The sequence below is a fragment of the Bombus pyrosoma genome, linkage group LG10 (genome assembly GCF_014825855.1).
Source record: "Bombus pyrosoma isolate SC7728 linkage group LG10, ASM1482585v1, whole genome shotgun sequence".
Taxonomy (NCBI): Eukaryota; Metazoa; Arthropoda; class Insecta; order Hymenoptera; family Apidae; genus Bombus; species Bombus pyrosoma.
Window position 1 is genome coordinate 9203380 of NC_057779.1, and position 27601 is coordinate 9230980.

At 37.3% G+C, this 27601-nt stretch overlaps 3 protein-coding genes across 17 annotated transcripts in view; 2 read left to right on the top strand and 1 right to left on the bottom strand.

Annotated features, from left to right (window-relative positions):
• Positions 1-30: 30 nt before the first annotated feature.
• Positions 31-7718, top strand: LOC122571624. Of its 7 annotated transcripts, XR_006318128.1 has the most exons (17): positions 813-856; positions 1274-1474; positions 1563-1928; positions 2640-2853; positions 3237-3379; positions 3479-3732; positions 3841-4026; positions 4231-4335; positions 5179-5387; positions 5483-5554; positions 5633-5870; positions 5994-6122; positions 6205-6491; positions 6561-6653; positions 7044-7119; positions 7212-7455; positions 7659-7718. XR_006318128.1 is itself a non-coding variant. In XM_043735621.1 (16 exons), exons 2-16 carry the CDS (start codon positions 1281-1283, stop codon positions 7265-7267), a joined length of 2622 nt encoding a protein of 873 aa, XP_043591556.1. In that variant the 5' UTR covers positions 31-605; positions 1274-1280; the 3' UTR covers positions 7268-7621. The 7 variants fall into 7 exon arrangements, 6 of the variants coding, with proteins under 6 accessions (XP_043591556.1, XP_043591555.1, XP_043591558.1 ...); XM_043735621.1 differs by lacking the exons at positions 813-856; positions 7659-7718 and adding an exon at positions 31-605 and having other exon boundaries at positions 7212-7621; XM_043735620.1 differs by lacking the exon at positions 7659-7718 and having other exon boundaries at positions 7212-7621.
• Positions 7719-8098: 380 nt separating this feature from the next.
• The window catches only part of LOC122571630 (peroxisomal leader peptide-processing protease), a 28901-nt gene continuing 9398 nt past the window's right edge, over positions 8099-27601 (top strand). For 2 of the 5 annotated variants that reach the window (XM_043735640.1, XM_043735643.1), the window contains exon 1: positions 18049-18683. In XM_043735640.1, the coding sequence (XP_043591575.1) occupies positions 18527-18683 (157 nt within the window). In that variant the 5' untranslated portion in view covers positions 18049-18526. Of the gene's footprint in view, positions 8253-18048; positions 18684-18706; positions 20992-27601 lie in introns of those variants that run through there. The other 3 variants (XM_043735641.1, XM_043735645.1, XM_043735642.1) reach the window with 3 other exon arrangements.
• LOC122571636 (A-agglutinin anchorage subunit) lies at positions 10120-27444 on the bottom strand. 5 transcript variants are annotated; one of them, XR_006318130.1, is made up of 4 exons: positions 26392-27438; positions 14870-15450; positions 13390-14067; positions 10120-12339 (listed from the first exon to the last, which is right to left on the bottom strand). XR_006318130.1 is itself a non-coding variant. In XM_043735660.1 (4 exons), exons 1-3 carry the CDS (start codon positions 16402-16404, stop codon positions 13947-13949), a joined length of 1185 nt encoding a protein of 394 aa, XP_043591595.1. In that variant the 5' UTR covers positions 16405-16469; the 3' UTR covers positions 10120-12339. The 5 variants fall into 5 exon arrangements, 2 of the variants coding, with proteins under 2 accessions (XP_043591595.1, XP_043591596.1); XR_006318129.1 differs by lacking the exon at positions 26392-27438 and adding an exon at positions 15922-16470; XR_006318131.1 differs by lacking the exon at positions 26392-27438 and adding an exon at positions 16108-16461.

Below are 27601 nucleotides of genomic sequence, written 5' to 3' on the forward strand. Positions count from 1 at the left end.
TTTGGGATTATTCTAATTAGTTCCTTTCCCATTTTGATATGTTCTGACTGCATAAATAAGTTTTCACTTTTGAAGTTATTAATCGAACGATTGGTTTAATTAAAGTTTTCTCTTCTTTCTTGCCTTGTTACTCACGAAACTTTAACTTTCGTGAACAGCTATTTACTATTTTTAATATAGGAAAGTACCTTTATTATTCGAGTTTAGGTACATTATGTTGTTTGTGTCCATATCTTCAACACATCATGATAACCATTGTTAATGACAATTACATACAGCTTATCGATATATTTTAAATCAACAACCATGATTCAATTCTTTTTAGTAGCTTTTTGAGGTATATTAAACTAGGGAGAGTGTAGAATGAATCATCGAAAGATGCGCGCGCACATAGGTACGGCTATTCGTCGTTTTCTACGCGTTGCAACTTGCAAGCTCGTGTTAGATCTTGAAGGAACATAAATGTTGACAGATATTTCAAAGTTACCACGAAAATCATCATCTTGCATAACTTACATTATAAAGCGAATATTTTTTTATCTTCTTGAATGCACGACATATCGAATCACTTAGGAATAATCGCGAATCTCTTTTATATATTTTCGGTGAGTTCTCTATAAATAGAAAGATTTTCGAGAAAGTTAGTGGCGAGATTAAATTTTGATATTAATATGTGTGTGTATATACTTAACGTTTAATGTCAGATATATCTATGATTTCGACAAATATTTATCTAAAAGTGCTTCAAAATTCATTGTGCCTGTGTTACGAAAGTATTATTAAGATTAATTCTTCTTACGTATCAGACGTGTATACATTATGCGTGTATGAACCGAGTGCCAAGATATGTATATCAGTGAGATCATCTATCTGTGTCTCTCATACATTAAATATTGGTTTCCCTTAGTGAAGTAAAAAATAGGAAAACAAATAGATATTCTTTGATTGTGCATATGATATAGCAATGTGCGACATGTGCAGCGTGTCGCGCTAGAAGAGGTCCAGTAAAAAAAAACTGAAATCAATGAGAGAGGGAGAGAGAGAGAGAGAGAGAGAGAGAGAGAGAGAGAGAGAGAGAGATAAAAAAAAGTATGCTTGCTATAAAAGCCAGCAGAGAAGGATTCTGTTTAAAGATCCTTCAGCAGGAGGGAAACTATTTTTAGCTTATATATGGTGTACCCTGATGGATTGTAGTTTTTGTGACTTTACATTTATCTCTACTAAATATAATTTTTTTTGTTAATCTCTTAAAATAGATTATTTCTATTTTTAGCAAGACTATGGAGAATGAACAACGACATTATGAATTACGAAGTGGAAGTAGATCACGTTCTAGAACTCCTTTGGTGCAAACTTCTACCATGATTGAACCAGAAACTTTAGAACATCATTATCATTTAAGAAGTTTAAGTCAGGAGAGATCTCATACTTCTGGAGAAGTTGCAAATACTAAAAGATCTGGTCCTAGAATATTGTATGTATCAAAAACATATGGTTGGGAGACTACAAATTTTAGACATGGTTTACGCATAATCTCAACTATAATTTAAACATTATTATAGGTCTGGTAGTAGCAGTAAGACAAATGATCAAAATGTGGAGGCTATAGTGGAAAGAAAAAAAGAAATTCTCACTGTTGAAACAACATTAGGGGATAAAAATAAGCGATTTGAAAATCCTTCTGTCTATACAAAAAGAGGAGAACGTCGATCTGAACGGCAAAAGGCAAAGAAACAGATATTTGCAAATGGTCAAACTGATAACAAGGAAGGTTCATTTGAACATAAAAGCGGAGAAAGCCAAAAAAACATCTTTCCACATAGAACTATTACTAGTGATTATTCTTCAGAGGAAACAGAACAAGAAGAATTGTCTGATAGATCATGTTCTGCGCATGAAATCTATAAGAAAGCTGGTGATTGGTGGAAGTATGTATTTGTGAAATCAAGGTCATGATGTTATATTATTGTGTGTTTATACACGTTCATTGAAATTTAATTAATTAATTTCTTATATAAGTTATAATTTCGTATAAATAAGTTGGCTGAATTTGACTTTGGAGGACATAAACTCATTGGCTCCTTTTTTTAATATATTACGATAGCTTTCAAAAATATATCCGTATGTAAAGTTGAGCGTTTTTAGCATATTTTATACGTTATTTTAACGCCATGTTGGCTTCTGTTTGTAATTTGTTCAATGTGTGGAGTCGCTGGCTGTACACAAATGCACGTGAGTTGTGGTCATTTTGTGGCGGGATTTTGAATTGTGTGTATTCGACTAGGGTTTGGTTATACTTTACCCTTTGACCGCCGTGAAGCGAAATTCAGTTCAATGCTCATCTGTGCGGACCAATCAGATGATAGATAGAAGCAATATGGCGTCATACTAACCTGTAAAATACGCTAAGAATGCTAAATTTTACATACGCATGACTTTTGAATTACATTCCTAGAATTAAGACTTGCATTTCTTGATTCTATGCCTCAGAAACTATGAAATAACAAAAAAAAAAAAAATTCAATAATTCTATGTCCCCTAAAATGAAGTTAAAGCCAAGCGGCTGTTACGAACGATTAATTTTATTTTTATATTATATTATACGAAACTATTTTACATTAATTATTAATGTTTGTTAGTGTATTTCCTAAAACGGACTACACCTATTCTGAAAGGTCCAAGTGTCGTTATGAAATAGCGCCCGGTATACTAGCCATGCCTAATATGTCACGGCGATCCATCCATTCAAATACGCAGGATTCTAGTCGATCCCTGCACGTTCCGTCTGAGAATGATGTATATGAAAGAACAAATATCGGAAAAGAGCGAGGAACAAAAGCAGAAGATTCTATAGTAAGTACAACAATTTGATTCCAATGTTATATTGTACATGCAGAATTGCAAATAATACATGATTAAATACCGAACGGATGTTTACCTTAGAGTATCAATAACGAGTAAAGAATGACTTAGAATTTTTAGTTGTATATAATAAAAACGTGTTGTACATATATGTGACTCACAGTACGATCGAGGAAGGAGATAAATGTGTGTAAGTAGTTAATGATTCAGACTTGTACAAGAATTATCATGGCGTCATAATATTGTTAGAATTAATACAAAATATTTCAGTAAACTACAAATATATCCTTATTTATTCACTTATTGGTATTCATTTATTGGAATCCTACATACATACGTATAATTTATATCTTATTTGTTACTGTCTTTTATAGCTTGTTAATGAATATTATGGAGCACATATATCAAGTACGGATAAGTCTAAAGCTCAATACACAAAGACACATATAGAACAGTACCGTTGTCACAGGGAAGTAATTTATGCAGAACCTACTAGTTCAATGAATTCACAATCAAGGTTTGTTATGTGTTTCAAATCTTCATGTGCAATAAATGTACAAAAATCATTCTTAAAGTTATATCAAACCATTTAAAAAAAAATATGTTTATTTCTTAGGCAATCGTTGAGCTCTGATTTACCATTAAAACGTATTGATTCTCGAAAATGTAGAATTACATCTGCTGTTGATTCAGATACTGAATTAGAAGAAACAGCTTCAAATAACTATAGCCAAAGAAGCAAAATAACACATCAATTTACTAGTTTTATACTGGTTACTGCTTTATGGTTTAGCAAATTCCTTGAATTTCTAAAGCTTAAGCCAGTCAGAAGAAGAGAATATTATGCCACTTACGAATATCAAAGATATGGTATTTTTCAATTATTTAACATGTCTATAAATGCAATCTTCACCTTTTCTTATAATGTAACATAAAATGAATAATTTATTAATACTTATTAATTTTATGTAATTTCAGAGTCTAGATGGTCCAAGATATGGAAATATATTGACAGTCCTTTGCAGTATATTTATCTTTTTATGGTCAGGGTGTTTTTCTTTGACTCGTGGTTGTTGAGTCGTGTATCCAGTATTAGAAGATGGATGCATCAGAAAAGCCCAACACTGTTTTGGATTGCTTTATTGCCATTGTTTCTTCTTACTGGTAAATTTTATAACCACTAAGTCACTGTAAACGGTTCGTCAATTAAGAAATCCGTGACTTCATATCGATATTCTTTTATTTTTCTTTTTTTTTCTTTCCTTTTTATTATCTGCCATTTTCACCCACAAGATCGAGTTTTTGCTTTGGCATCTTCGGGAAGACCGGTGAAACCTATCCTGGCGTTTCTTTTTCTTTTTGTTTCAGGAACTTACATCGTGCAAAAACAGTCCTTTATCTGTCTGGATTCTCTGCACAATATTCCCTATGATGTCACTGAGACGACCTATCGCATCTTTAACAATATTATCAGTTTAACGTCTTTTCAATCCGATTTATTTATTGAATATATAAAAACGATTAAAAATTTGTCAGTACATTTTCTGCCCGGTGTGAACGTGTCTTTACCCGAGATGCCTTAGCATTGGTTAGAATTTGATCTTTTCTTCAAAATTTTTTTATTTACCTCTATATAACTTGTTTTATTTGTAGTTTATAGTGACGTGGGATTTGGTTGAACTTGCTTTATATTATATTCATACATATATATATATATATACACATACATACATACATACATACATATATAAATTTATGTATGTGTGTATGTATGTTTGCCTTGTGATGCATAACTGACCTCCCGTAATTTTTAAATAAAAAGTGATAGATTGTAATTGATACCGAAAGGTATTATCATGTTATGTTTTCGATATATTTTATGCATTATTATTTATTACTAGTCATTATATGTTTTTATCGTGCATATAAATGAGTTAATTAACAATAGTTACCAAAAATTTATCCTTATATATGCCCGGTGCTGTGGTATCTGTAAAAGCACGTTCATATGCAGTTCAACGCGTTCGGAGAAATTGATGTTCGTAAACATCGTAATGTTATCAACGTAAAACAAAAAGAACTGTAATCAAAGAAAACAAATGATTAAATTTAACTATGGGAGAAGGATAGAGGGAGTAGGATTACCTCACTGGCGATGTAGAATTGGAGTATTCATGCTTCACAAGGAATATGGATGTAATCTCTATATCTTGATATCATCGGAATGGTGAGTCCCTTCGTCTATCCTTCTCTCGGTATTTGTATCAAGTTACAAGATTAGCAAAACTTGAAGAAGATTATATTTTTATATTTCAGGTTGCTGGTGTTTACCACATCTTTCAGCTCTGTTTCCTCAGACCAAAGTTATCACGCGGGAATTTGGAACTGGACAGGAGTTAGTTGCAAGTGAAAAACAATTATTTTTAAAGGGGGAAATGTTTGGAAAAGAAGATAATTTTGAATCGATCACCGAAAAATTACACAGTAGAATCAACAATTTGGAGGATCGAACTATCGAACAATCTGTAAGGCTCTTTGTTGGCATTTAATTACACAATATGAAAAATTTGTTAGTTTTTTTTAACGGATTAGCTACTAGTCATATATTTAATATACGCAGGACCGTCTTTTCAATATAACTCAAGCGCTGGAGCGGCTTAAAGAAAGAGGATATATCTGGCCAAAAGATGATGTAAGTTTAAACAATTTGTTCGTAATACTTTTCGATGTAATATTATTTGAACTTGACATTGTATTTTGTTTCTTTCAGAATGAAATATTATTGTTGGAGGAGAGACTGAAAGAATATAAATTAGCTGATATCTATTCTCAAGAAATTGATGTTATTAAGTCGCAGTTGGAGAAACTGAAAGAACTTTATTCGGAGTTAAAATTATGTTGTAGCACACGTACAAGTCATATTACTAGCGAAGATTTAGAAAAACGTATCGAAATGGTCTTAATTGATCATTTCGGTACCTTGATGTCGAACGCAGAAAAAGTTAAAGGTACTCGATACGTAATAATCGCAGTACTCATTTAAAGCGAGTGAAATATTCATGTTCCCTTAATTATGTATCAAATACAACGGGAGTGAATGCAAAGTGTGTGAAAAATAATTCTTCTTGCAGTTCGAGACAAATCGTGGATTGCGAATGATGTTATAACGGATGATCGAGTTCGCGAAATAGTCAAGGAGGCCATAAAAATATATGATGCGGACAAAACGGGACGCGTTGATTATGCTTTAGAATCTGCCGGTGAGTTTGTCGAATTCAATCGATCGATTCGGCCCAATATTGTTTTGAATGGATAAAACATATTAGATTTTTTTATTAATAGGTGGTCAGATCATTAGTACACGTTGTACTCAAAAATACGATATAAAAACTAGAGTAGTCAAACTGTTGGCTTTTACACTATATCATGAAAATAATAATCCTCGTACAGTGATACAAGGAAATCCAATACAACCAGGTGCTTGCTGGGCATTTCAAGGTTTTCCAGGATATTTGTTAATTAAGTTACGAAGTTCTATTTATGTTACTGGATTTACAGTTGAACATGCACCGAAATCGATTTTACCCAATGAAGAAATGAGAAGTGCTCCTAAAAAGTTTAATGTCTGGGTAAGTAAGTCGACTCTTTTATAAGTGAGGGTATACAGATCAATTCTACATTCTCATGTTGATACATAGGGTTTTGTCGATGAAAATGATTCTGAACCTGTATTGTTTGGCGATTACGAATTTGCAGCTTCGGATGATAGTCTACAATACTTCCCAGTTGAAGTAAGTTACGTCCTTAATGCAGTAATTTTATTAGATCATTCTGAAAGTAAAGATGGCTTTGAATTTCTCGTTTTGGAAGAGTATACCATCACGAAAATTCATTATCCGTGAATTCAAATAAACACTATTATGTTACGTATTTTTACCAACGTTATATAATAGTATTTACCATATCGGGTATTCTCATGGCCCAATTTCGAAAGTGTTATTTAGAAATGTTAAATCGAAATCAACAAGATCATACAACAGAAGTCTACGGATATTGCCAAAATACATTCGTTACAATGGTGCTTATTTATGTTTTATCAAGGAAACTTCAGGATGATCCAATTACATACTTTGCGTTTTCTTAAAGACTCGTTCTAATATAATTGATATTTTACAATGTAGAATACAGTAATCAAGACACCATATGAATATGTGGAATTAAGGATACACAGTAACCATGGACAGCTTGAATATACATGTTTGTACAGATTTCGTGTACACGGAAAATCAGTTTAAATTTCTTTTACTGAAAATTCAAGTGCAAAATTTTTTTGAATATTGTAATTGTAGCAGGAGTGGATTTGCAATTCGATTCATATCAGTCAATAAAGGGAGTAAGTAAATGAGTCGGTGAGTGCGCGTGAGTCAGTAATGAGTGTCAGTGGAGAAAGGGTTGGGAGGGAAGAAGATTGGAAGGGAGAGCCATTGCATGTTGTGCCTTCAATTACTCTTCGATATAACAATAACCATCACGATTTAAGGAGAGATTTATCCTTTAACGCGTAGAGACATACGCAAAGTGAATAAAGCGAACGTAAGTTACCGTTATCATACGTAGACAGTACAAGCCTAAGTGTATATATGTATATGTATATACATTTATACACATATATACATATACATATATACGTAAGTACATGGAGTCGATTATTTAATCATTTTCTTTCTTGTATGAGTGTTTATACTTCTTTTCCCACAAGTTTTATCATCAAGCACAAATGTAACAACTGTTTTCAGTGAAATGTACAAAAAAACACAAGCTGTTTTTCGAAGAACCAACTAGATAGGAATGAAAAACGAAAAATCTCAGCGTTCTAAATATTACTCAAAGTTCAGTATCATTATGTTTCTGATATCGTACAGTTGTAAAATTCACACGACAGTACAAATTGTAAAGAAAAAAGCTCTGCCTAACTTCAGGTACATAAGTATGCAGTGTTTCTACGATAATTTTGATTATACTAATGCGTTTTATAGAAATTTAGTATAACATGTTTGATAATATATTTGGTTAGCGCATATGCAATTACTGTGCGCATGTTGTGTACATATGCACATAAACATTGTACATGTATAAAATAGCAAGAATTATACTGTTTTGCAAGTTATAAACTAAATTTACAAGAAAAAAGGCTACTTTTATACGTATTATCTCTTCTCTTATTCTTCATCTCTCGTTGAGGTTACTTTATCGAACACGATACGATAGTATTTCTTTTACTGTTATGTTATTTCTTATTACCTTTACTTGGCTTTTCACGTAATGTCATTTCCAGTAAACAAAGGTGTAGAGTGTTCGAAAAATACGTACTTCGGAAGCCACAGTGACACGTAAGTACATATAAATATAATTATATACAAAAGAAGTGCATTATATATTCAACTATGAAATGAAATAACTAGAATAGAATTGTTGAAACTATTATTATATTGTCAAGAAATCGTTTGTGTGTAAGTTCTTATTCATTATACTAGGTTATACAAATCAAGATGTTAGACGTAAGTTATGACGAACGATTTTACAAAGAACAAATGTTATAATATAATCGTTATAATGAACGATTATACGATTAAAATTAGTAGACTACAACGAACGCGAAGAAATACGGACGGTCACCTCGTCGATTTTTTATTATTCCAAAAAATTTCTTGCTTCTAATTGGATCTCTTAGATCGTCGATTATTTCTCATTGTTAATAAAACTGAATATTAGTGTAGTTCGCTCATCTACTTAGTATTTATTACTTAGCAACCTCTTAACCTAACCTAGAAATATTAATCATGAATAATTAAAAATAATTGTAGCCATGAGTCAACAAAATACGTAGTGAGAAACACTGAGAAAATTTATGTATAACGAATGAGGGTCTAATTATGTAGTAGTAACACAGACAAGTATCGTACGATGTGACACTTTAGGCCTGATGCAGACGAACGAACGATGCGTCAGCGTCACCGCCGCAACAATTTGCCGCCGCATTTATGCGTCCGATTTTTCTTCACACAAGCGTTTTGCGTTCGCTTTCATATCGCATATTTGTTCATTCAGTTAAAATTTAATAACATGGATGCGGTAACTCATTACCAAAATTATAAAAAAATGCATTTCTTTAAGTTTTATTTAAGACTATGTTAATCTACCGCAGGAAGGAGATATTGGATATATCCCTTCATTATTGCCAGATTTCTCAAAGTTCCATGTTTATCAATTTGAGGGAAAACGAGATAAAATTATTTATGTTTATATGGTCGGGAATGTTTCCATGAATTAAGTGTAAAAATTAATGAATATTTGATGTAACGTCCACCAACTGTCAACACTCCGTTCGCAACCAAACAGTACGTGCGTTTGTTTTGATAGACGCAAACTTACGCGTAATATAGGCTGGGTAATGCTAAATTGAACGGTTGTATCAGAATCATTATAAGGGATAATGGTGAGATACAGAGGCGGCAGAAAGGCTGTTCATTTTTGAATCATCTTTATTCACGCAAAACAAGAATAGATTTAAATATCCGTGTCAATAATCGTACGCGTACACATATGTGTGCGTACACGTCGCTTAGGTACATGAAGCGCGTGTACGTATTTTTTGATGCATATACATGTGTGTTTATACGTTACACTTTATGCGTATGGAATATAAAGTATACGTATAATGTACAGTATGTATATGTATGTATGTATATAAAGTATATAATATATATTATACATTATATATTATATATCAGATAGTATATATTATATACTATATAAGATGTAATATAGTATACTTTATATATATGTATAGAGAGAAACAGAATGAGAGAGAGAGGGGGGGGGAGGGAGAGAAAATTATAAAAGAATCGAATTAAATCAAATAATATACGCACATCACGCCGCGTCTTTTTCGTTTCTACCTACGTACCAGGTGACATGAGCAATGGGTTACCATCGATATACATACATAAAATACATTATATATCGTAAAACGAACAGTCGATAATCGGTGTTTTATCTGTTGTAACGGCGACATTCGCAAGACTCGGTAACAAAAGTGTGCAGATGATTTCGAGGAACAGTTACATATGTTACGAGGTAGAAACGGATATATATCGGCGATGAGATTTCGGAACGATATCGGAATGGGTTCAATACTGATTTTGGAATGGTTCGTAATTCCCAGGATTGGGACGAGTGTTAGAACAATAAATAATATTTAGTAACGTTAATGGAATTTTCATAGTATCCACTTAACGGTTCCTGCTTGATAATCAGAGATCATCTATCGGGCTGTAAACTTATACGCGGAAATGATTAATTTCGATCGTAACTTTTTTCATACAATAACTATTTCGAAGAATATTGTTGCGTAAGTTTTGTGACCGCTTTACGATCGCCTTTCTCAAACTAAAAAAGTAAACAAATAAATAAATATTATACATTTACTACATACGCATAACTCCGTTCATCGTTCGACTCATGAACAACCGAGTATTCGCATTGGTCGTAGTTTTAGCTATCTACACCACACAATTTTGTTCGCTTCTCTATATTTTTCCAAATAATCAAAGGTGGACTCGAAGTTGTCACACTGTCGTAGCAATTAAACAACAATAAGTATGCTATAAACTAACAATATAATATAAAATAATATAATATAGTATAACACAATATCAGTAATAGAAGTTATAGTCGCAGCAATAGCAATAAGTTAATAATAGTAATAGTAATAGCAATAGTACTAACGATAATAATAGTAGCGATAGTAATAGTAAGGGTTGTAATGGTAGAAGTAGCAGTAGCAGCTGTAGTAATAATCAATAAGAATAGAAGTAATAAAAACGAATAGCAACTGCAATAGTATTCAATGATGATATCGATATCGTTGCATTGCCGTTGTAGTTGAAGTTAATAATAGCAATAATTGAAAGAATAATATTAGTAGATGCAATAGTTGTGGTGAAAGTGGAAATAGAGTAGCAACGAGAGTGACGATGCAAGTAATTTTACTTATATACAATTGCAACGACAATAGCGGTAGTAACGGTCACAGTAGCGATAGCAGTACTATTGGAGGTAGCAATAGCAATGATTTAACAACCACAACAACAGTATAATTATTTTTACTGTTTTTGTAGTTTTTGTGGAGCAGCAATTGTAATAGTAATAGTGGTAGCAGCAGTAACATTATAGCATTAATAATAGAAATACTGTAGATAATTGGTGACGTAGTATTAATTTGATCCATGAATCTTCCTCGGTTTTTGTATCGAATGCCCTGCTTTAGCCAATCATTTGAACATTTCGACGATCGAATCGAAGTCTGTTACTAAAATCTATAACAAAAATCTTGTCCTCTTCCACAAGTGCATATAAAGCGGTTTGGGCGAGATTTTTAATGGTAATTGCGACAAACCATCATAAAGGCTCTATCTATCTAACTATTTAACTATCTATCAATCTACTTTAACCATTGGAATCATATACTGAATAAGTAACATGTACGATTGCTAGTTTTCTAAGAATTATAATATCAATATAAAAGGATAAAAAATAATAATCGTTGTAATAACGGACGACGGTATTTAAAGTAAATAATTAATGATTAATTGAATAAAACGCAAATATTCTGTCGACTAGATTCGTATATGGGTTCATTAGCACGCAAACTTAGCTCATACCACTTCGTTTTCATGCTTTGATACGCAATGCTTTGAAAAAGGAGAAAAACGAATGAGACGAAGCCGAGATAACGATAAAAATGAATAATTTAACTAATACTTTATTACGTTTACGATCACATCGATCTGTCGGTAGATCTGTGATTGCCTTATAGAAAAAGCAGAAATTTTGCTGATTTATTTAACTGATAATTTATCGAATATTCGCCTATTAAATCTGTCTAAAATTCAATCTGTTTCTGTAAAGATCTGTTTGCTCCCGGATGCATATTTGCATGTCTCATTCTTTTTCTCTCCCATTTTCCCGCTCTCTCCGTGTGAACGAGTGTATGCGTGTAGTAATCAATTACTTTTACTGCTAATCCATTTGATGCATCCTGGAAATGAAAGGAAGAGGTATGATTGCGTAGCGTGCCTCGAATTCCCAGTTCAGGGGTGTTCGATCTTTCGGACGTTGTGAAGAAAATAGCATGAACGAATGTTGATAAGTTACTCAAAATTCTGCGGAAAATCGTTGTCGAAATTGTTTCTTATAGCTTCTCGTTTCTCGTAGTTCCTCGTTGGTCTTGTTAGAATCGTTCATCGTAGATGTCGTGTTAATGAAAGTCTTCGTAATGAAAGCGCCTCTGTGTTCTTTTCTTCTTACTTCTTGCCGCCTAGGTACTCGACCATCTCCAAAAGCTTTTCCTTTTCATCTTCAAGCAGCAATGCTTGAACGCAGCTGTTGAAGTATTGCGTACCAAAGCAGTTTTGCCTAAATATATAAAGAAATAAATTAGATCGGATGTATATATATATACATACCTTATATCTCATCGTGTAAACCGGATTTTTTTGTTTGTAAATCGAATGTAAAACTGAGGAAGAAGAAAAGAGAAAAGGAAAAAAGAAAAGGAAAGAAGAAATGAAAAGAAAAAAATCTAGGATTCGTTCGTTTGGTTTCATATGGTCTTCTTTTACGCCTTGAAACAAGAAACTTTCTCATTGTTATTATTAGTTACACACATGAAATTGTCGTTTTACGACACATGAGATGTCAGCGAATAGACCACGCCTTTTCGTACGATAAACACACACAAACGAATCCTTCAATTTCCATATAACGATTGTTAAATAACGTGGAATTGAAAAATTGAAAAATGTACCGATTGAAACGGTGTACATATTTCTTTCCTTGTAAAACGTGAAATGACTAGTAAATGATTTACAATGGATATATCTTGTCCTTAAAAATCGTAATCGCAAGGAGACAAAAACAACAAAATACATAACAGCTGCTTGCAGCAACAGAACCTGCAAAAAAAATTGAACGTTGCAAAAACTTGTTTTATTATTCTCTCCTCTTTGCGGTACATATTTCCATTGGCATCCTGTATTCGTCGTGTTGTCTGAAAAATGTACGTTAGTACGAAATCTATGTTGTTTCGACGAGGCACGATAACGCGCGACAAAAAACAGTTGGAAAAAATGTCGAAAAATGTGTGTTGCTCATCCCAAAAATCGTTGGGAGAAAAATGGAAAAAGCGAGTGAAGATGAAGGACCGAATCGGAAAGAGAATGTAACGACGCATCGTTTCGTATCTTATGTATCCTGAAATATGGTTAGCTACGATATTGAAAAATCAATAAGCATACAAATAAATATGTACTTATCTACGAGATGTAAGAGTTAGAAGAAATTAATTGAAAAAGAGTAATTACTTGTAGCTCAAAATGCGCATAATGCGTCTATTGAAATATCTATAAAATGTACTAAAATATCGAGCAACATCATTTTATTATTGCGAAATTTACTTAGAATTACCTAAAGACACATACAGCATGCGCATATGTCGCGTATCATCGTGTATATCGTGTGCATCGTTGAGTCGTGGTTCATAAATTCTTGAGACGACGACAAAGGCGTATAGTTTCCGTCGATCGGAAAACAACTAGTTCGATCGTAAATGTTGGTAACTATCGGGAACGAGAATTTGTTAACGAGCAACGAAAACAAACGTGCAATCAAAAAGTAGAGAAAATTCAAGAATCGGAATATAGAAGGACAAGAAGATGAGAATGGAGATGGAGAAAGAGAAACAGAAAGCGGGGAATGAGAAGGAGAAGAAGAAGAAGAAGAAGAAGAGTTTAAAGAGGTAAGAGTAGTTGAAGGAGAAAGAAGTAGTTGTTCGAGACTTAAGTAAGATGAATGATTGCTGAAAGAAAATGATAAAATGGAAAAGGACGATAAGATGATCGGGGTAGATCGAAAAGAGAGGAAAATGAGAGAAGCGAATGCGTTCGGCGAATAGAGTACTACATGTAAAGCTATAAAATGAAAATACGCGGATAAGAAATCATAAACATAAAAAAAGAAGCTACCTAAACCCCGGGTTCCGCTCCATGAAGTGTCTTGATCCATGTTTGGATCTTCTCTACTTCGTCTTGTAACAACAGTACGTCTAAGCATCCTTTGAAGTAGTCTGATGTAAAGCAGTTTTTCCTGGAAAAGATTTCAAAATACAAACACTAAATATAATCCGGCGAATTCGCTACATATCGTTATCTTGAGTGATTCGTCCTAGATCTGAAAATAAGCGAAATATTAGCGAGGTTCGTTCTCGTCAGTATAAGATAAGGATTTTTAGACAACCTTCGACTCGCAAATTCACCGACAAACGGTAAAACAATCACTGGAGGATACACTTTTTCCAGTATTCCTTCCTTCTTCGAGCTTACAATTTGCAATTTCTCGACATCTGTATCATCGACGTATCTAATCGAAAGTACGCCTTAATCCATCGAAGCATAATCGAAGTTACGTATCGACCTCTCGATTGTCGCACTTCCTCTTGTAAAAAGTTTACGTAAGGCGTAAAAGAAATCACGCGCACGTTCTACAGAGAGAATGTTTGAACAATTTCGTATCTGTACAGTATTGAACATCTTTCTCGCCCTCATAAATTTTCTCTAATTTGTACTGTTTTTGAGGGACGAAACATCTGATCGCACACGCGTTGTATTATCGACGGAGTAATCGAAACGGACAGAGGATGTCGACGATACGGCCGGGTAAAAGCATTCGTGATAGAAATAAAAAATGTAAGTACATACTTGCTTATGTTTTATATATCGAAAGGAAGGAATCGTGTCGCGTGCATTACTTTACGATGGTACCGAAAAATTTCGTTCGTCGATGGTTATCTAAATCCACGATACGTTACAATAAACACACTAGACGAATAGATGTATGTATGTCGCATATATGATTGATAGAACGTATTCGAATCTTTATGGATAATTACCTGCATAGTTGATGTAATTGAGGTTCCCGAAACAGGTTATAACAATCCTCGCAGATACGGTCCAGCCGGGCAAAGATACTTTTATCGTATATACCCTTACATTGAATATCAATAAAGGACCTTTTACCCAAAGGATGTCCATTCAAGATGCCAGCGTCCGTTAGACCGATGCACGACGAAACGAGTAACAGTGTCACAGACCAAGCTAACACAGAGACGAGTTTTGGGCAGGGTATCGATACAGTTGACACGATCGACGATTCGCTTGGTAACGAAGGTAACCTCGAACATGAGGTTTGTTGTACGCTCCAGGAATATGAGGACAAATTCGATGTCGGCCACGTCGTTGACAATGGTAGAAAGATGGACGACGATGACAACGGCGATGACGACGATAACGGCGACGACGGCGTCGATGGCGACGGCGATGGCGACGTTGAGGTTGCCGTAGAAGACGGCATCGTTACAGACGATATCGATGTAGTTGTGGATGGGATAGATGAACGAGACATCGAGAGCGGTAAGGTTAACGATGATAAAGATGACGATGAGGAACGAAGCCTCTGTTGCCGATGCATAGTCTGAAAAAGAAATAAAAGTACAAAATAGATTGGCAAATGGAAAAGAAACGAAGATGTCGAAGAAAATGATCGTTTTATATCCTTTGAATTAGAAAGACATAGTCGAGATTTGCCGAAGTTCAAGAACGAATAACATCTCTGTGGCAAATAATATATCTACGATAAAACTGCGCCAGAGAAAAGAAAGACTAGCGAATATTGCGGAAGAAAAGGAGAAAGAGGGGGAGAGGAAAGGAGGGGAGGAGAGAGTGCGAGAAACGTAAAATTCGAAGATGTATTAAATCCGTCCATTGTGGAGACTCGTGTAAGTACTTATATGCTTGTACAGTTCGTACACTGCTACCAGATGCATATGGATTTCATACTTGTACGTTTCAGCACTCTCTTTCCCGAACCTAACCCCTCGAAAGCGTACAGGTTGTTTCGTGGCACTCGTAATAGCGGCCGTTCGTGTTCTCCTTGTCATTTTACCGTGGTGACAGTAACAAACAGCGGCGACAGCAATAACGAGAAGGAGAGGAACGTCGTCGACGACGATGACAACGTCGACAATAATGACCGCGGCCCTGTTCGAGTCGAGCACACGGCATTTCGAGGCTCGACAAACTCAAAGCGATTCGTGAGGTAAAAGTAAAGATGTAAAGCTCTCCTCCTAACCAGTCCCGCGGCAGTCGTTGTGAATGGACCACACGCAGGTAGGCCCCACCTGTAAACGTCCCGAACCGACAACTTCATTAAGCGGAGCTGAAGCGCAGAGCGGCACAGCACGGCACGGTACTGCATAGCAATGTGCGAGACGAGGGGAGCCTTCTTATGCGCGGCGATGCGGGGCAATGCGAGATTCTCGAACGCACGACGGTTTCTTGTTTGTTCTTTTGCCTTCGTCTCATCGGCGCGGCGGCACCTGTACACGCCGAGGAGAACGTTTCGCTCGGTTCTCTTTTTTCGGAACATAATCACTGCTCCCGGGTGGGATCTTATTTTTAGCCACGACCGATTCTTGGAACTCTCAAACCGCCCCACTCTATATCGGACCCCCACCTGGTAATTACCTGCAGCCCGATAATTTGCCGCTAAAGTCGCTCGGTCTCGATCGTTAAACATCGTCCCACGGATTTTCAGACCGAGTATGATCGTCCATCATCGATCATCGATCGCCGACCGCCGACTGTTGATCGCCGATCATTGGCCGTCTCGCTGCGTTGCGTCGTATCGCGCCGCTAATTCATCTAGTTTTTCTAACAATTTGCATTAATTTGCAACGATAATCGGCGTCGATAAACGGTAATTGATCGATTAAAACTCCACTTAACAGGTTTAATTACAATAGTTATATTTATCTATAGACGAGTTTCCATTCGTTTCCGATGTTACGTATTTCAATGGTATTTAGCGAGATTTGCGAAAGTAACGTTGATTCGCGATTAAAAGTCTGCAGCTATAGCTACAGCTTTCTCTTCTTCGCGGAGCGAAAAAAGATAAATTCCTGCTTTACTAAATTGGAATTCTAGGTTCGTCTCGAGTCCTGAAAATAAAGAGAGAATAAAAAACTACAGACGGTGAGCGCGATCAACGTGCGTCAGATCAACTAGAGATGAAAATAGGAGGCGAAAGGCTCACGGTAAAGATTTTAAGGTGGAAAACTATAACTAAATATCGAGGCTGAGGGGCGAGGAAGAATGGATGGCGAGATGGGTGGAATACGAAGGGTGAAGAGCAGATAGTGGAGAGTAGAGTGGAGAGCAGAAAGCAAAGTGAGTGTACGTAAACGAAGAAAAAGTCAATGGAGACCGGTTACTCGACAGGTGAGGTCTTTCCTCGGTCGAGCCATGCACAGGTGTGCAATCTGTAAATCCCCCTTAGCAAAAAACTATACACTCTTCGGCACCGCTTCACGGCTCTGTCGCGCGCTGTTATCCGAGTCACTAGTTATGTACGTACGTACTGTATACACGTTCGATGCTTACACGCGACCGAATGCAACTCCTTTATCGACACGCATCTTAAATGCTTGCATTCGAATCGTATGAATTAAAATATAGATCCTCATCGCACCCGAAATATAAATATACCGACATGCCTCCGAAGTGTCCCGTTTACTCGCGTCCGTTTGACTATTTTTATTTCAGATCTAAAATGCGACGCGAGAACGAATGTAATAATCGAGCGAACGCGTGAAAACTAACGAACGTACGTTTGTCGTTCCTCCAGTGTTATATAAGCTCTTCCGAGAATTCGGAATTGAGAGCTTATCGAAAAGATGAGATCGGTTGAATTTGTTTGTTTGAAGAGAGAGTATCTCAAAGCATATCCTGTTGCGTTGTAATGCCACTACCCAGAATCAGCAACATGTTCTCAGAATTATCAACATCAAATAAGAAAATAACGAATATAAGATCGCTAGCAAAACGGAGGAAAAAAAAGGAGAAAGAGAGAGAATAGTAAGGTTACAAGTTGAATCGAATCGTTTTGAGTCGAACCCACTGAAGTCGAAAGCCAGTTGGGTCGAATGGGATAAGAGGAAGGAGCCACGAGGCGAAACGGTCTATATCGTTAGATACATCGTTGGGCTCTCCTCACCAGGTGGTCCTCTTCCCGTGCCGGATGACTCAATCGTGAGAAGGAGTTGCTCGACGAGCTCACGAGAAGACTCGCTAGAACCGTGTGTGCTTCGTGTCTTGGTCTGAGTTTGTCTGCCCGTCTCCTACCACATTCGTGTATTCATGTACGTACATATACGCGATTCAGTGCAGTCCCTTCCCGACCTCCTTGGCTTTCCTCGTGAACCAGCTTACCCGATATTTCTACGCCGGTGACAGTGGTGTGCGTACTTACACGTGTATGCAGATCGTTCTGGTCAAACACGTGGATCTCTCGAATAAAATGATCTTCTCGTCGTCGTCTCTTTTTATTCATACGCGTTCATTCGTGAGGAAATTAATCGAAACGAACGGAGCTTAGAAACAAGAAGAGAGACGACGCGATACAGATTCACTACTTCATAGAGCAAGCAAGCAGAAAAGATAGTCGAAGTATTTGCAGGGACGGAGAAAAATTAAACGCGGAGAAAGATTAGATGGCTGAAGAAAGAGGAGGAGGAGTAGAAGAAGAAGAAGAAGAAGAAGAAGAAGAAGAAGAAGAAGAAGAAGGAGGAGGAGGAGGAAAGAAAAGGAACCGTTTGAGCGGTAAGCGAGCAGATTCGAGGGAAAAAGAAGAAGGAAGAGAAAGAAAAGGTAGGTGCGGATCGTAAATCGATAGACAACGAGGTGACGAGATCAACCAGCAAAGAGATTATTGATCACCTTCAAATTAATATACGAATTTGTACAGGATACTTAAAATTATATTTATCTATTATTCTCTCTTTCTGTTTCATTCCTACATAAAAACTCATGGCTGTTCACGCTGTGTTGAGAAATCGATTCTATTTAAAGAACATGTATAAGAATAACATATGCAGCTATGGTGCATGGTACCGACAGATGTTCCGATCAACGATAAAAATTGACGATGAAAGAAATTGAGAGATTTATTCACTTGTAAACGGTAACAGCGCAGAGGGAGGTGGTGGATAAACTAAACTGGTACTTAAATAAGTACTATACGCTATAGGTATTAAAAGAAATATCAAGAAAGCGAAAAGGCATCGAGGAATCTGTATCGTTCTTGAACAAGTTCGAGAACTTTCCGGTAGAGTCGAACGTAGTTAGAGGTAATACTTTGAAAGTGCCGCGAAAGTGCTGGTTATCTGGTCACGATCGAAGATCAAAGAGGTGGGATAGGAAGAGGAGGGAAAGAGAAGAAAAAGGGAGGGCGGGGGTTGTCAGCGGAGCGGGGAGAAGGACGCGGAGAAGCCGAAGAACTCAAGGAGAAGGAGAGATAGGCGGGTTGAACGGACGACGGAGGATCGAGGCGTCCGGCGTCCTCGATCGCGGGATCTTGGAGCAAAACTAACGATCTCCCGTTCGCTTGCAAGATCAACACGACGATAATTTAATACACGAGATCACCACCCAGGTGTGCTCTGACGTGTACAGATGCTGTTTGTAACCTCGACAAGAAGGAAAAGGCTGAGTCGACAGAAGTGGGAATCTGTATACTGTATGGCGTATGGGATTCCAAATGCGAATACGAGCTCTTCCCCTTTTGCACGATCTCTCTCCCTCTCTCTCTCCTCTTTTTCTCTCTTCCCCTTTCCCATCCCCATCGTCATCCCCCATACGTTGGTCTTTCTCTCTTTCTCTCGTATCCGTATTCTCTCTCTTTTTGTACAACCGATATAAATGACGTATACACGTGGACGCGTGCGCAAATTTTTGCGAAATACTTTGAAAACTTTTCAACGACCGACGGATAGATACATCTTCTAAAAAAACTCGATCGTTGCTGGCCAACAAACGTACGCTCGAAACGCACAGTCATGAAATATCATGATTGTCATCGTGACTCTGCCTCTGCTATACCTTCGCATTTTAACATATCGAAAATAACATATCGAAAAATAATTTCCAATTGGAAGGTGGATACTAGCTTATAGCTATCAAATGCCGTGAACGCAGAGCACAAAAAAGGGTACGTTCCTTTGACGTCATACGCTTTCGTAGAAACAGCTCGATACATCGAATCGTCGACAATCAGAATGAAAAAACAGAAACACGCGTATACTACTGGTGGTTCTTCGATTCTCGAAGAGATGCTACATAAATAGAAGAGCCGATGACGTCAATCGTTTGCGTTAATTACATAAGGACAGTCCTTATTAACCTATGCCGACAGCTAATGACGAGTTAATGATCGCGATAAAATCTCTAAATCCATTTATCGATCGAACGACGATTCTCGTTTCATACATCTTCTCCTTTTTGCTGCATCTTTTTATCATTCCAACTGTTTAACTATTCCAATCAAATAGTACGGTCGAACGTCGTATCGTCTAATTTAGCTCCGTATATGTATGTATATATATATATATATACGTAGGCACGTAAATGTACGTATATACGTGTCATCTCATCGTTATTTTAGCATATGTATATAAATAATCTAAAGCAAAGTATATATCGTTAACATACGAGTATAATTAAGCAAGAGCAAATTTAACATCTTGATTAATTTATAGCGATAGAATTTGCGCAAAGAGAATTACAATTGAAACGAACGACGCGTGTATCATAGCGTGCAGATCGATTTCTTCAAATCCTAGTTCTCATTAAAGATGATTATATTTCGTGCATCGTCTTATTCTCTGTTACGTAGTTCGTGTTAGCGTTACGTTACTCAACAAAAATCACGTGAAATCATAGGTTTTTCCATACTCCTTTTTCATCTCGAATCGTTAACACAAAGGAATTTCGTAGAAACAAATCAACGTGCAAGTCGATATTTGCATTAAAAGACGAATAGTGAAACTTATTTCCATGAAATTCGTGGAATACTCACGAGCAGAGCAAAACAAGGCAAATCAAGACAAGACAAGGCGAGACAAGACAAGACAAGGCAAGGCAAGGCAAGGCAAGGCAAGCCAAGGCAAAGCAAGGCAAGGTAAGGCAAAGCAAGGCAAAGCAAGCCAAGCACAGCTGCGTCCTGCGTCCGCATGCACCTTCGTATGCAATGTACGTAGTCGACGCGCGGGTATTTGCGAAGGAATGTTCAACAGGTGTGTCGCTCGGATTGAGCTTTATGCGCGCGTACACGCCTTTCCTTTCGCCCTTCCTTCTTCTTTCTTTCTCCCTTCTGTATATCCCCATTTTTCTATACGTTGAATCTCGTACGCCAACAGTACCGTAGCGTATACTCAAACAGGCCGATTATAGCATAGAAAGTGTCGCAATAATAAAAATAAACCCCAAAATAAGAAATATCTTCCGAACCTACTTCCGGCAAAATAAATCGTAGAAATATCAGCTTCTACTTTGTACGTTCCTCGCTCCGTCTATATCGATCTGTTCGATCCGTAAGTAAACGATAAGTAAAAAGCTTAGAAAAGTGTGACGTAATATGGTTTTCGAACGACGTACACATGTAAGTTGTGTTATTTCATGTAATAATACTGTGGTGTCACATTGTCACTGAAATCGAACGTCGAAGCCAATTATTTCTCGCCGAGTCGAGATACGAGAAAGTATACGAATATATACACAGTACACAGCCATCGACAGAGAAGTTACTGTTTCTTCAGTGTGGCCGTGTCTTTTTCTTAGTATGCTTGGAATCATTCTCCAACTCGCGGCTAAGTGGTGGTTAAGAGGAAGCTATAAGGAGAGAATCGTACACGATTTATTTACACGATCTGGCTGGCCTGGCTGCCCGTTACATTTTAAAAGTGTAAAGTACATGTATATATATATATATATATGTATGTATATATGTATATATATATACACACATTTCGCGTATGTAGGACAAAGCCTGCACTGTGGTGGTCGCTTCTACTGTCTGTTCTGGTTATCGTATCAACATTGCTGTCTAGTCGCGGATTTTACCCATCGGACGTCTTTAAGTGTTCCTTATCGTTCGTCGTTGTTTCTATCTACTGATTCTTCTTCTTTTTCCTTTTTTTTTTTTTTCTTTTTGAGAGTAGCGACAATGGTGGCAATGTCAATGAGAATTATCGTGATCTCAATTACGACCGCTCTATTATCGATAATAAGCGAGTAATAAGCGAATAGTGGCGACAACAATGATCAAGGTATCGAATATAAGCGTGAAGAACGAAGATGGTGGCCAAACAGAAGTAAATATAGAAATTGAATTGGGGCTGAAGCAACGGTACTAAAGCAACGTAGTGTTCGCGAGTACGCGTACAAGTAATAGCAGAAACAAGGACGGGAATAGGGGCAAAAGCAGAAACAAATGCAGAAAGAAGAACAAGACAAGAGTTGCAGTCACTGCTGGCAGCAACGTCGCGATTGGACATTAGCGTCGAACACTGTAGTGGGGCAAAGCAGCGTTCCGGCAGACAGCTTGGCGTCCTATGGTTCGCATTACGACAAGCTGTAGCCTTTCTCTGTCTTTCGCTTCTCTCGTTTCGCTTCACCGCATCTTACATTGCTAATGTTTCGACGTGTTTTCTACGGTTATTCCAACGTATCCTTTTCTCAGTTTCTCTTCCCTTAATATCTCTGCAATTAGTTTGCTTTCCTTTTCTTATCTCTTCTCTCCTCTCCTCTCCTCTTCCCTTCTTTTATTTTCTCCTCTCTTATTTCTATCTTAGTAATTCCAAAATGCCAACGAATTTCCACGAATGCTACCACATCATTCGCAAACAGATGAACGTGCGAGCGAGACGAAGATCGATCAAGAATCGAATATAGACGCGATAAACGGTGGCAATTAGCAAATGTTTGGAAGAAACAGAAAAAAGCACGGGGTAGCTGTCGTGAGTTTGTAGTTACATAGAAACGTGAATGAAAGTCAATTGCAATGGAAACGGAAACTGAGAAGAAATTAATGTCTATGACGTTTCGCGATAGACAAGCGCACGATTCAAGAATACAATACGGATAATTCTTCCTTCCAATTCGAACTAATCGAACTGACCGTTCGATCGACAGATTTTTTAATATTCACACGAACATGGTATAAGACTATACCACGTGTACGTGTATAAAAAATTGATAAGAAACATATGCCAATTTTCGTTTGTTTTTCTTTGACCATAAGCCATGTCTCGTTTAGACGGCAGTTACGGAGCTGGTACAATCTAACGCGATTAATCGCTATACTGGCTTAGCTTGTAACACGATCCGTTGTAAACCGTACGTAATAGTAAGTGCATTTTGTTCGCTTGAAATCAAATTTCGTGGCAGCGTATAGCACCGACGATGTACCAACCGTATAAAAGCAATCGCGTATTGAACATCTCTGCGATGTTTACAAATGTATAAGAAGCGGAATCTACGCTACATTTCACATCTGAAGCATCACGAGGAAACGATGCAACGATATTAAGTTTGCTGGAATCGTGTGTCGCAATTTAGTTAAATCCAGCGCATTTCCCTACTTGCGTTTTGCGATCGTTTTATAAGATTTCTTTCGAAACATTGCGAGACCGACCACGATCAGTCCGTTCATCTTCCGAGCTAATAATTTCGAGAACTCGAGTGAAATACCGAAAGAATTAAGACCGTGAGCTACGTTTCTACCTGCTTGCCAGAAAATGCGCACGCTCGCTGGGCGAGTTTCTCGAGAGGCGTGTCGCTGCTAGCTACAGGTGGCTGTACCTCATTCCTCCTACTCTTTCCCGATTTCCTTCGTCGTCATTTCTTTATTTTATGCTTATACTCTATGATATCATATACGCAATGTCCGTTTCTTTCGCTCTTTTGGAATTTCGTCCATTTCAGTATCGAGCATATGTACGCTACTTTCTTACTTACATGTTGTTAATTGTTAAATGTTGTTTCGCACGATTCCGTTTTTTAACTGTACTTTCCCTTTCCTTTCTCCATATTGTAACCAAACTTTTCCTTTTATTCCTTCTTTATTTCTCTTTTAACGCGTAGCAGAAATATTTCACTTCACGAGTGTAAACTCGCCTCTTGCAAAAGGAATGACTATCGAATTAGAACATAAGCACACGTATTATATATCTGCTGCTATATGTAATTAATAACGTTTCTTCGAACCATCTGTTCGTATCTTCTTACAGAGATATATCAAAAATACCACACTTTCGGACTAAACCGATATTAACTTTTTTCGTTTGCCATTCCGTTTTACTTATTTACGTTTCCCGTGCGTTTCTGTTCTTTACAATTTCGTTTTCTCGTCACTGGTACGGAAATTCGGATTAAATCGATGTACCTAAGCGAAGAACAAGCCCGAATCTCCTTGTTTCCCGCTTCTTCATACGTTGGTCTTTCAAGTATGACTCAACTCGTGTTTGGTCCTCACTCGGCCCTGAGTGAAAGATTCTCTGAATGAACTCTAAAGATAGAGACCCTCTATATCCTTTCATCCTCTATCTTCTTTTCACCTTTTCGTTTGTTCTCTTTCTTTTTCTTCTTCGTCGTCTTCTTCTTCTTCTTATCCTCCTCCTCCTCCTTCTTTCTTTTTATTCTTCGTCTTTTTCTAACAGTGTTCCACTCGAGCACTCTAACAGTGCTCTTCCCTTTTCGTTAATGTTCTCGACAGCATGGTAGAATTTCGTTCGACAACATGTGGTTCCAACTTTTTAAATTAGCTGCTTTCGAGTACTTGTCCGTAAGAGCTTTACGCTTGTCGCGTAAATTCATTTGCAAAAAGTTTCGAAGAAAGATTCAAAGATACGGAAGCTCGTAACTCATTTTGCGGCAAATTCGTCGAAACGGATAAATAGGTGAACAAGTGAAAGTGCAAAATACAGCTTACAGAGATATGTTATGAAACGAACGATACGTAAAATTAGTAGTTGGCTCAAGCAAGCGAACAATTGAAAGAGAACCGCAGTTTCATTCTATTTTATCAAATTTTAAATACGTTCAACCTTGGCTCTTCCTGATCGCGCATGTTTCTCCAACGAGATGAAGATAATTGAAAGAACAACGAAAAACTATTTGACTTGCCTTATTGATTTGACTCGATTAACGGAAATGACGATCATAAGTGCATTGGAATTAAAGTATCGCGTTGTATCCGTAGGATAGACATAACAAAAATACAAAACTTACATTTAAAATGCTCTTTCTCCCTTTTTCTTTCACCGTATTCCCGTTTGTTATGCTTCCTAACTGTTTATCTTCTGCTATGCTGTTAAGTCTTTCTAATTTTCTTTCTATGGATGCCGCTCTTCTGTCTTCTCTTATGCTTTGCACTCCTGTTCGCTTGTTTTCCAGTTGTACAAACTATTTCCTACGGCCGAGACGATCGTTTTTATGCAATTTGGTTTTGTTTTATGGCAAATCCCTTCCTACAGTAACCTTTTTCTTCCTCTTCCTCTTCTTTCTCTCCTTCTTCTTCCTCTTCTCCTGCTTCCTCCTCTTTTCTCCCTCCCACCCTCCCACCTGCTTTCCACCCCCTATTTTCTCCCTCTTCCCCCTCCTATCTCCCACCCTCCCTTTTAAACAGTTTCGTATTCACTATTAATCGCTCTCCCCCTCTCTCTCTCTTTCTCTCTTTTCTTAATATCGTCGTGATAGCCGACGATATTAAGAAAGATATTAAAGAAATCGTATGTCGATCTCACCGAGAAAGTCTCTGCTAGTCTTGATTCTAGTCCTTATTTATTCCTTCTTTACTTCGTTTCTACTTTCCGATGTTTAAATCCAACGTTAGCTTTAAAAGGCTCAAAAACAACAATCACTTCACTAGATTATTTCGTACGCGCCACCTCGCCTCCCGTAGTTTATCTCAACGATCGTTTAGTCGCTCGACGGCCACTTGATTCTCTTGGGAAATCGGAAATCTTTCGTATTTCTGTCTCCTGTGAAACACTTCCTTCTTCGAGGTAGTTCCTCAAACGTCGCGGAAGGAAACATGCGAGACAAGTACCACCGCGGAACTGTGGTATCGCGATCTCGAGAAAGGCGCGCGCGCGGCAGAATGCCCGCCCGCCTCCTCGGCCACCCACCCCCTTACGGCTCCAAGCACCGAGTCCGTCGGGGCCGAACAACGCGAGATATATCGAAGGACAGCCGTTCTCCGACGCGATCCACCGCGCACAGGTGGGCCGTGCGTGACAATCCGAAGAACCGATCGGATTGGCCTATTTGTATATTCATCTATTTATTCCTTTATTTCATTTATCTATCCGGCTTTCTTTCCTAATCTTTCCTTTCCTCTCCGCCCGTTCACGCATCCATCGTGTATACGTAAATCCGCTCTCTTTCCTTTTTTTTACTCTCTTTCCTTTATACGTATCAAAGTAATTTGGTCCTTTCTCTTACAGTTACTAACTCTTTGAACACAACGAAGATAAAATATGCTCGACAAACTAAAGAAAGAGTTCCGGCATGACGTTACCTCCAGCTGGCTATCGTCGTTCGTACGATACTCGAACTTTTCACCAGTATCGTGCTTCCATGGACTGTCTCTTCTTCTATAGCTTTTATTATTATTGACGTCGTTAACGTCGCTACCAGTATCGTCATCGTAATCGTCATCGTCATCGTCATAGTCACCGTCACCGTTACTCGCTGTTGCAATCATTGGAATCACTAGTATACCATCGTCAACGCTATTAACACTACCTCTATCAGCATCATCAACATCATCACTGGCAATACCAGTTCTATCTACGTTTCCATTGCATATATACATATGCACATCTATTTCTATCACCACTATCTACTTCTTATATAATTGCAACCTCTATCTTATTGTCTTTTTAGATCTCACTCCTTTTTTTTAGATGCCATACTTGGCTTCTTCTACGTATATTATTTTTGGTAATTAAATATAGTTCGATACATTACTCGAGAAGATGCTTTACCCTTGTCTTTCTCTCGTACGCTCTATCGTCCATTCGTACAGATTCGTTCCTCTTAAAAAAAGAATATTCGAAAAATACTCGTTCAACGTTCCTCGCCAATATGCAACGACAGGTATCAAAGATGCAATATAAACATTGCTTGTTTTCGTCCAATATAGAATAAGTTTGTCGAGTCAGGCTATGTACGACAAATATTTTATTATTTCATGTTCTAAGAATGTACATTTCAAATTTCCTAGAAAATTTCCTCCGTGTCATTTCGATTTTCTCAAACACCGTGCGTAACCTATTCGGAAAGAACCGAGCTACTTTAGAAACTGTCTCGTCATGGTCGCGTAAACTCGCGTCACGGTTGCATCAACCGACAACAGAACTAAGTTCATTGCGTCATTTTATCTTCTCCATTCAAAGCCAGTTGTAATAAATCTTTCCCAATTTTTTAACAAACATCTAATACAAAAGTTGTATACAATCATCGTCAGCTTTTTATCAAGAAACAACTGTAGTTTTTCAGCAACCAACTGTTCGTTACGTTTACACGGCAAATGCCGTCCATCGAACGACAGTAAAGCATAAACCATGGGCCAAAATGAGATTCGATTAGATGTATGTAAGTATAATCAAAGGAAAGGTAAAACTCGGTGTAAGATTTTGAAAATTTCCTGCTCTTGTCCAAAATATTCAGCTCGTACGGAAATGAACAGATAATTTTTGTGTCATTTTATCGTTTCTCTTGAATAC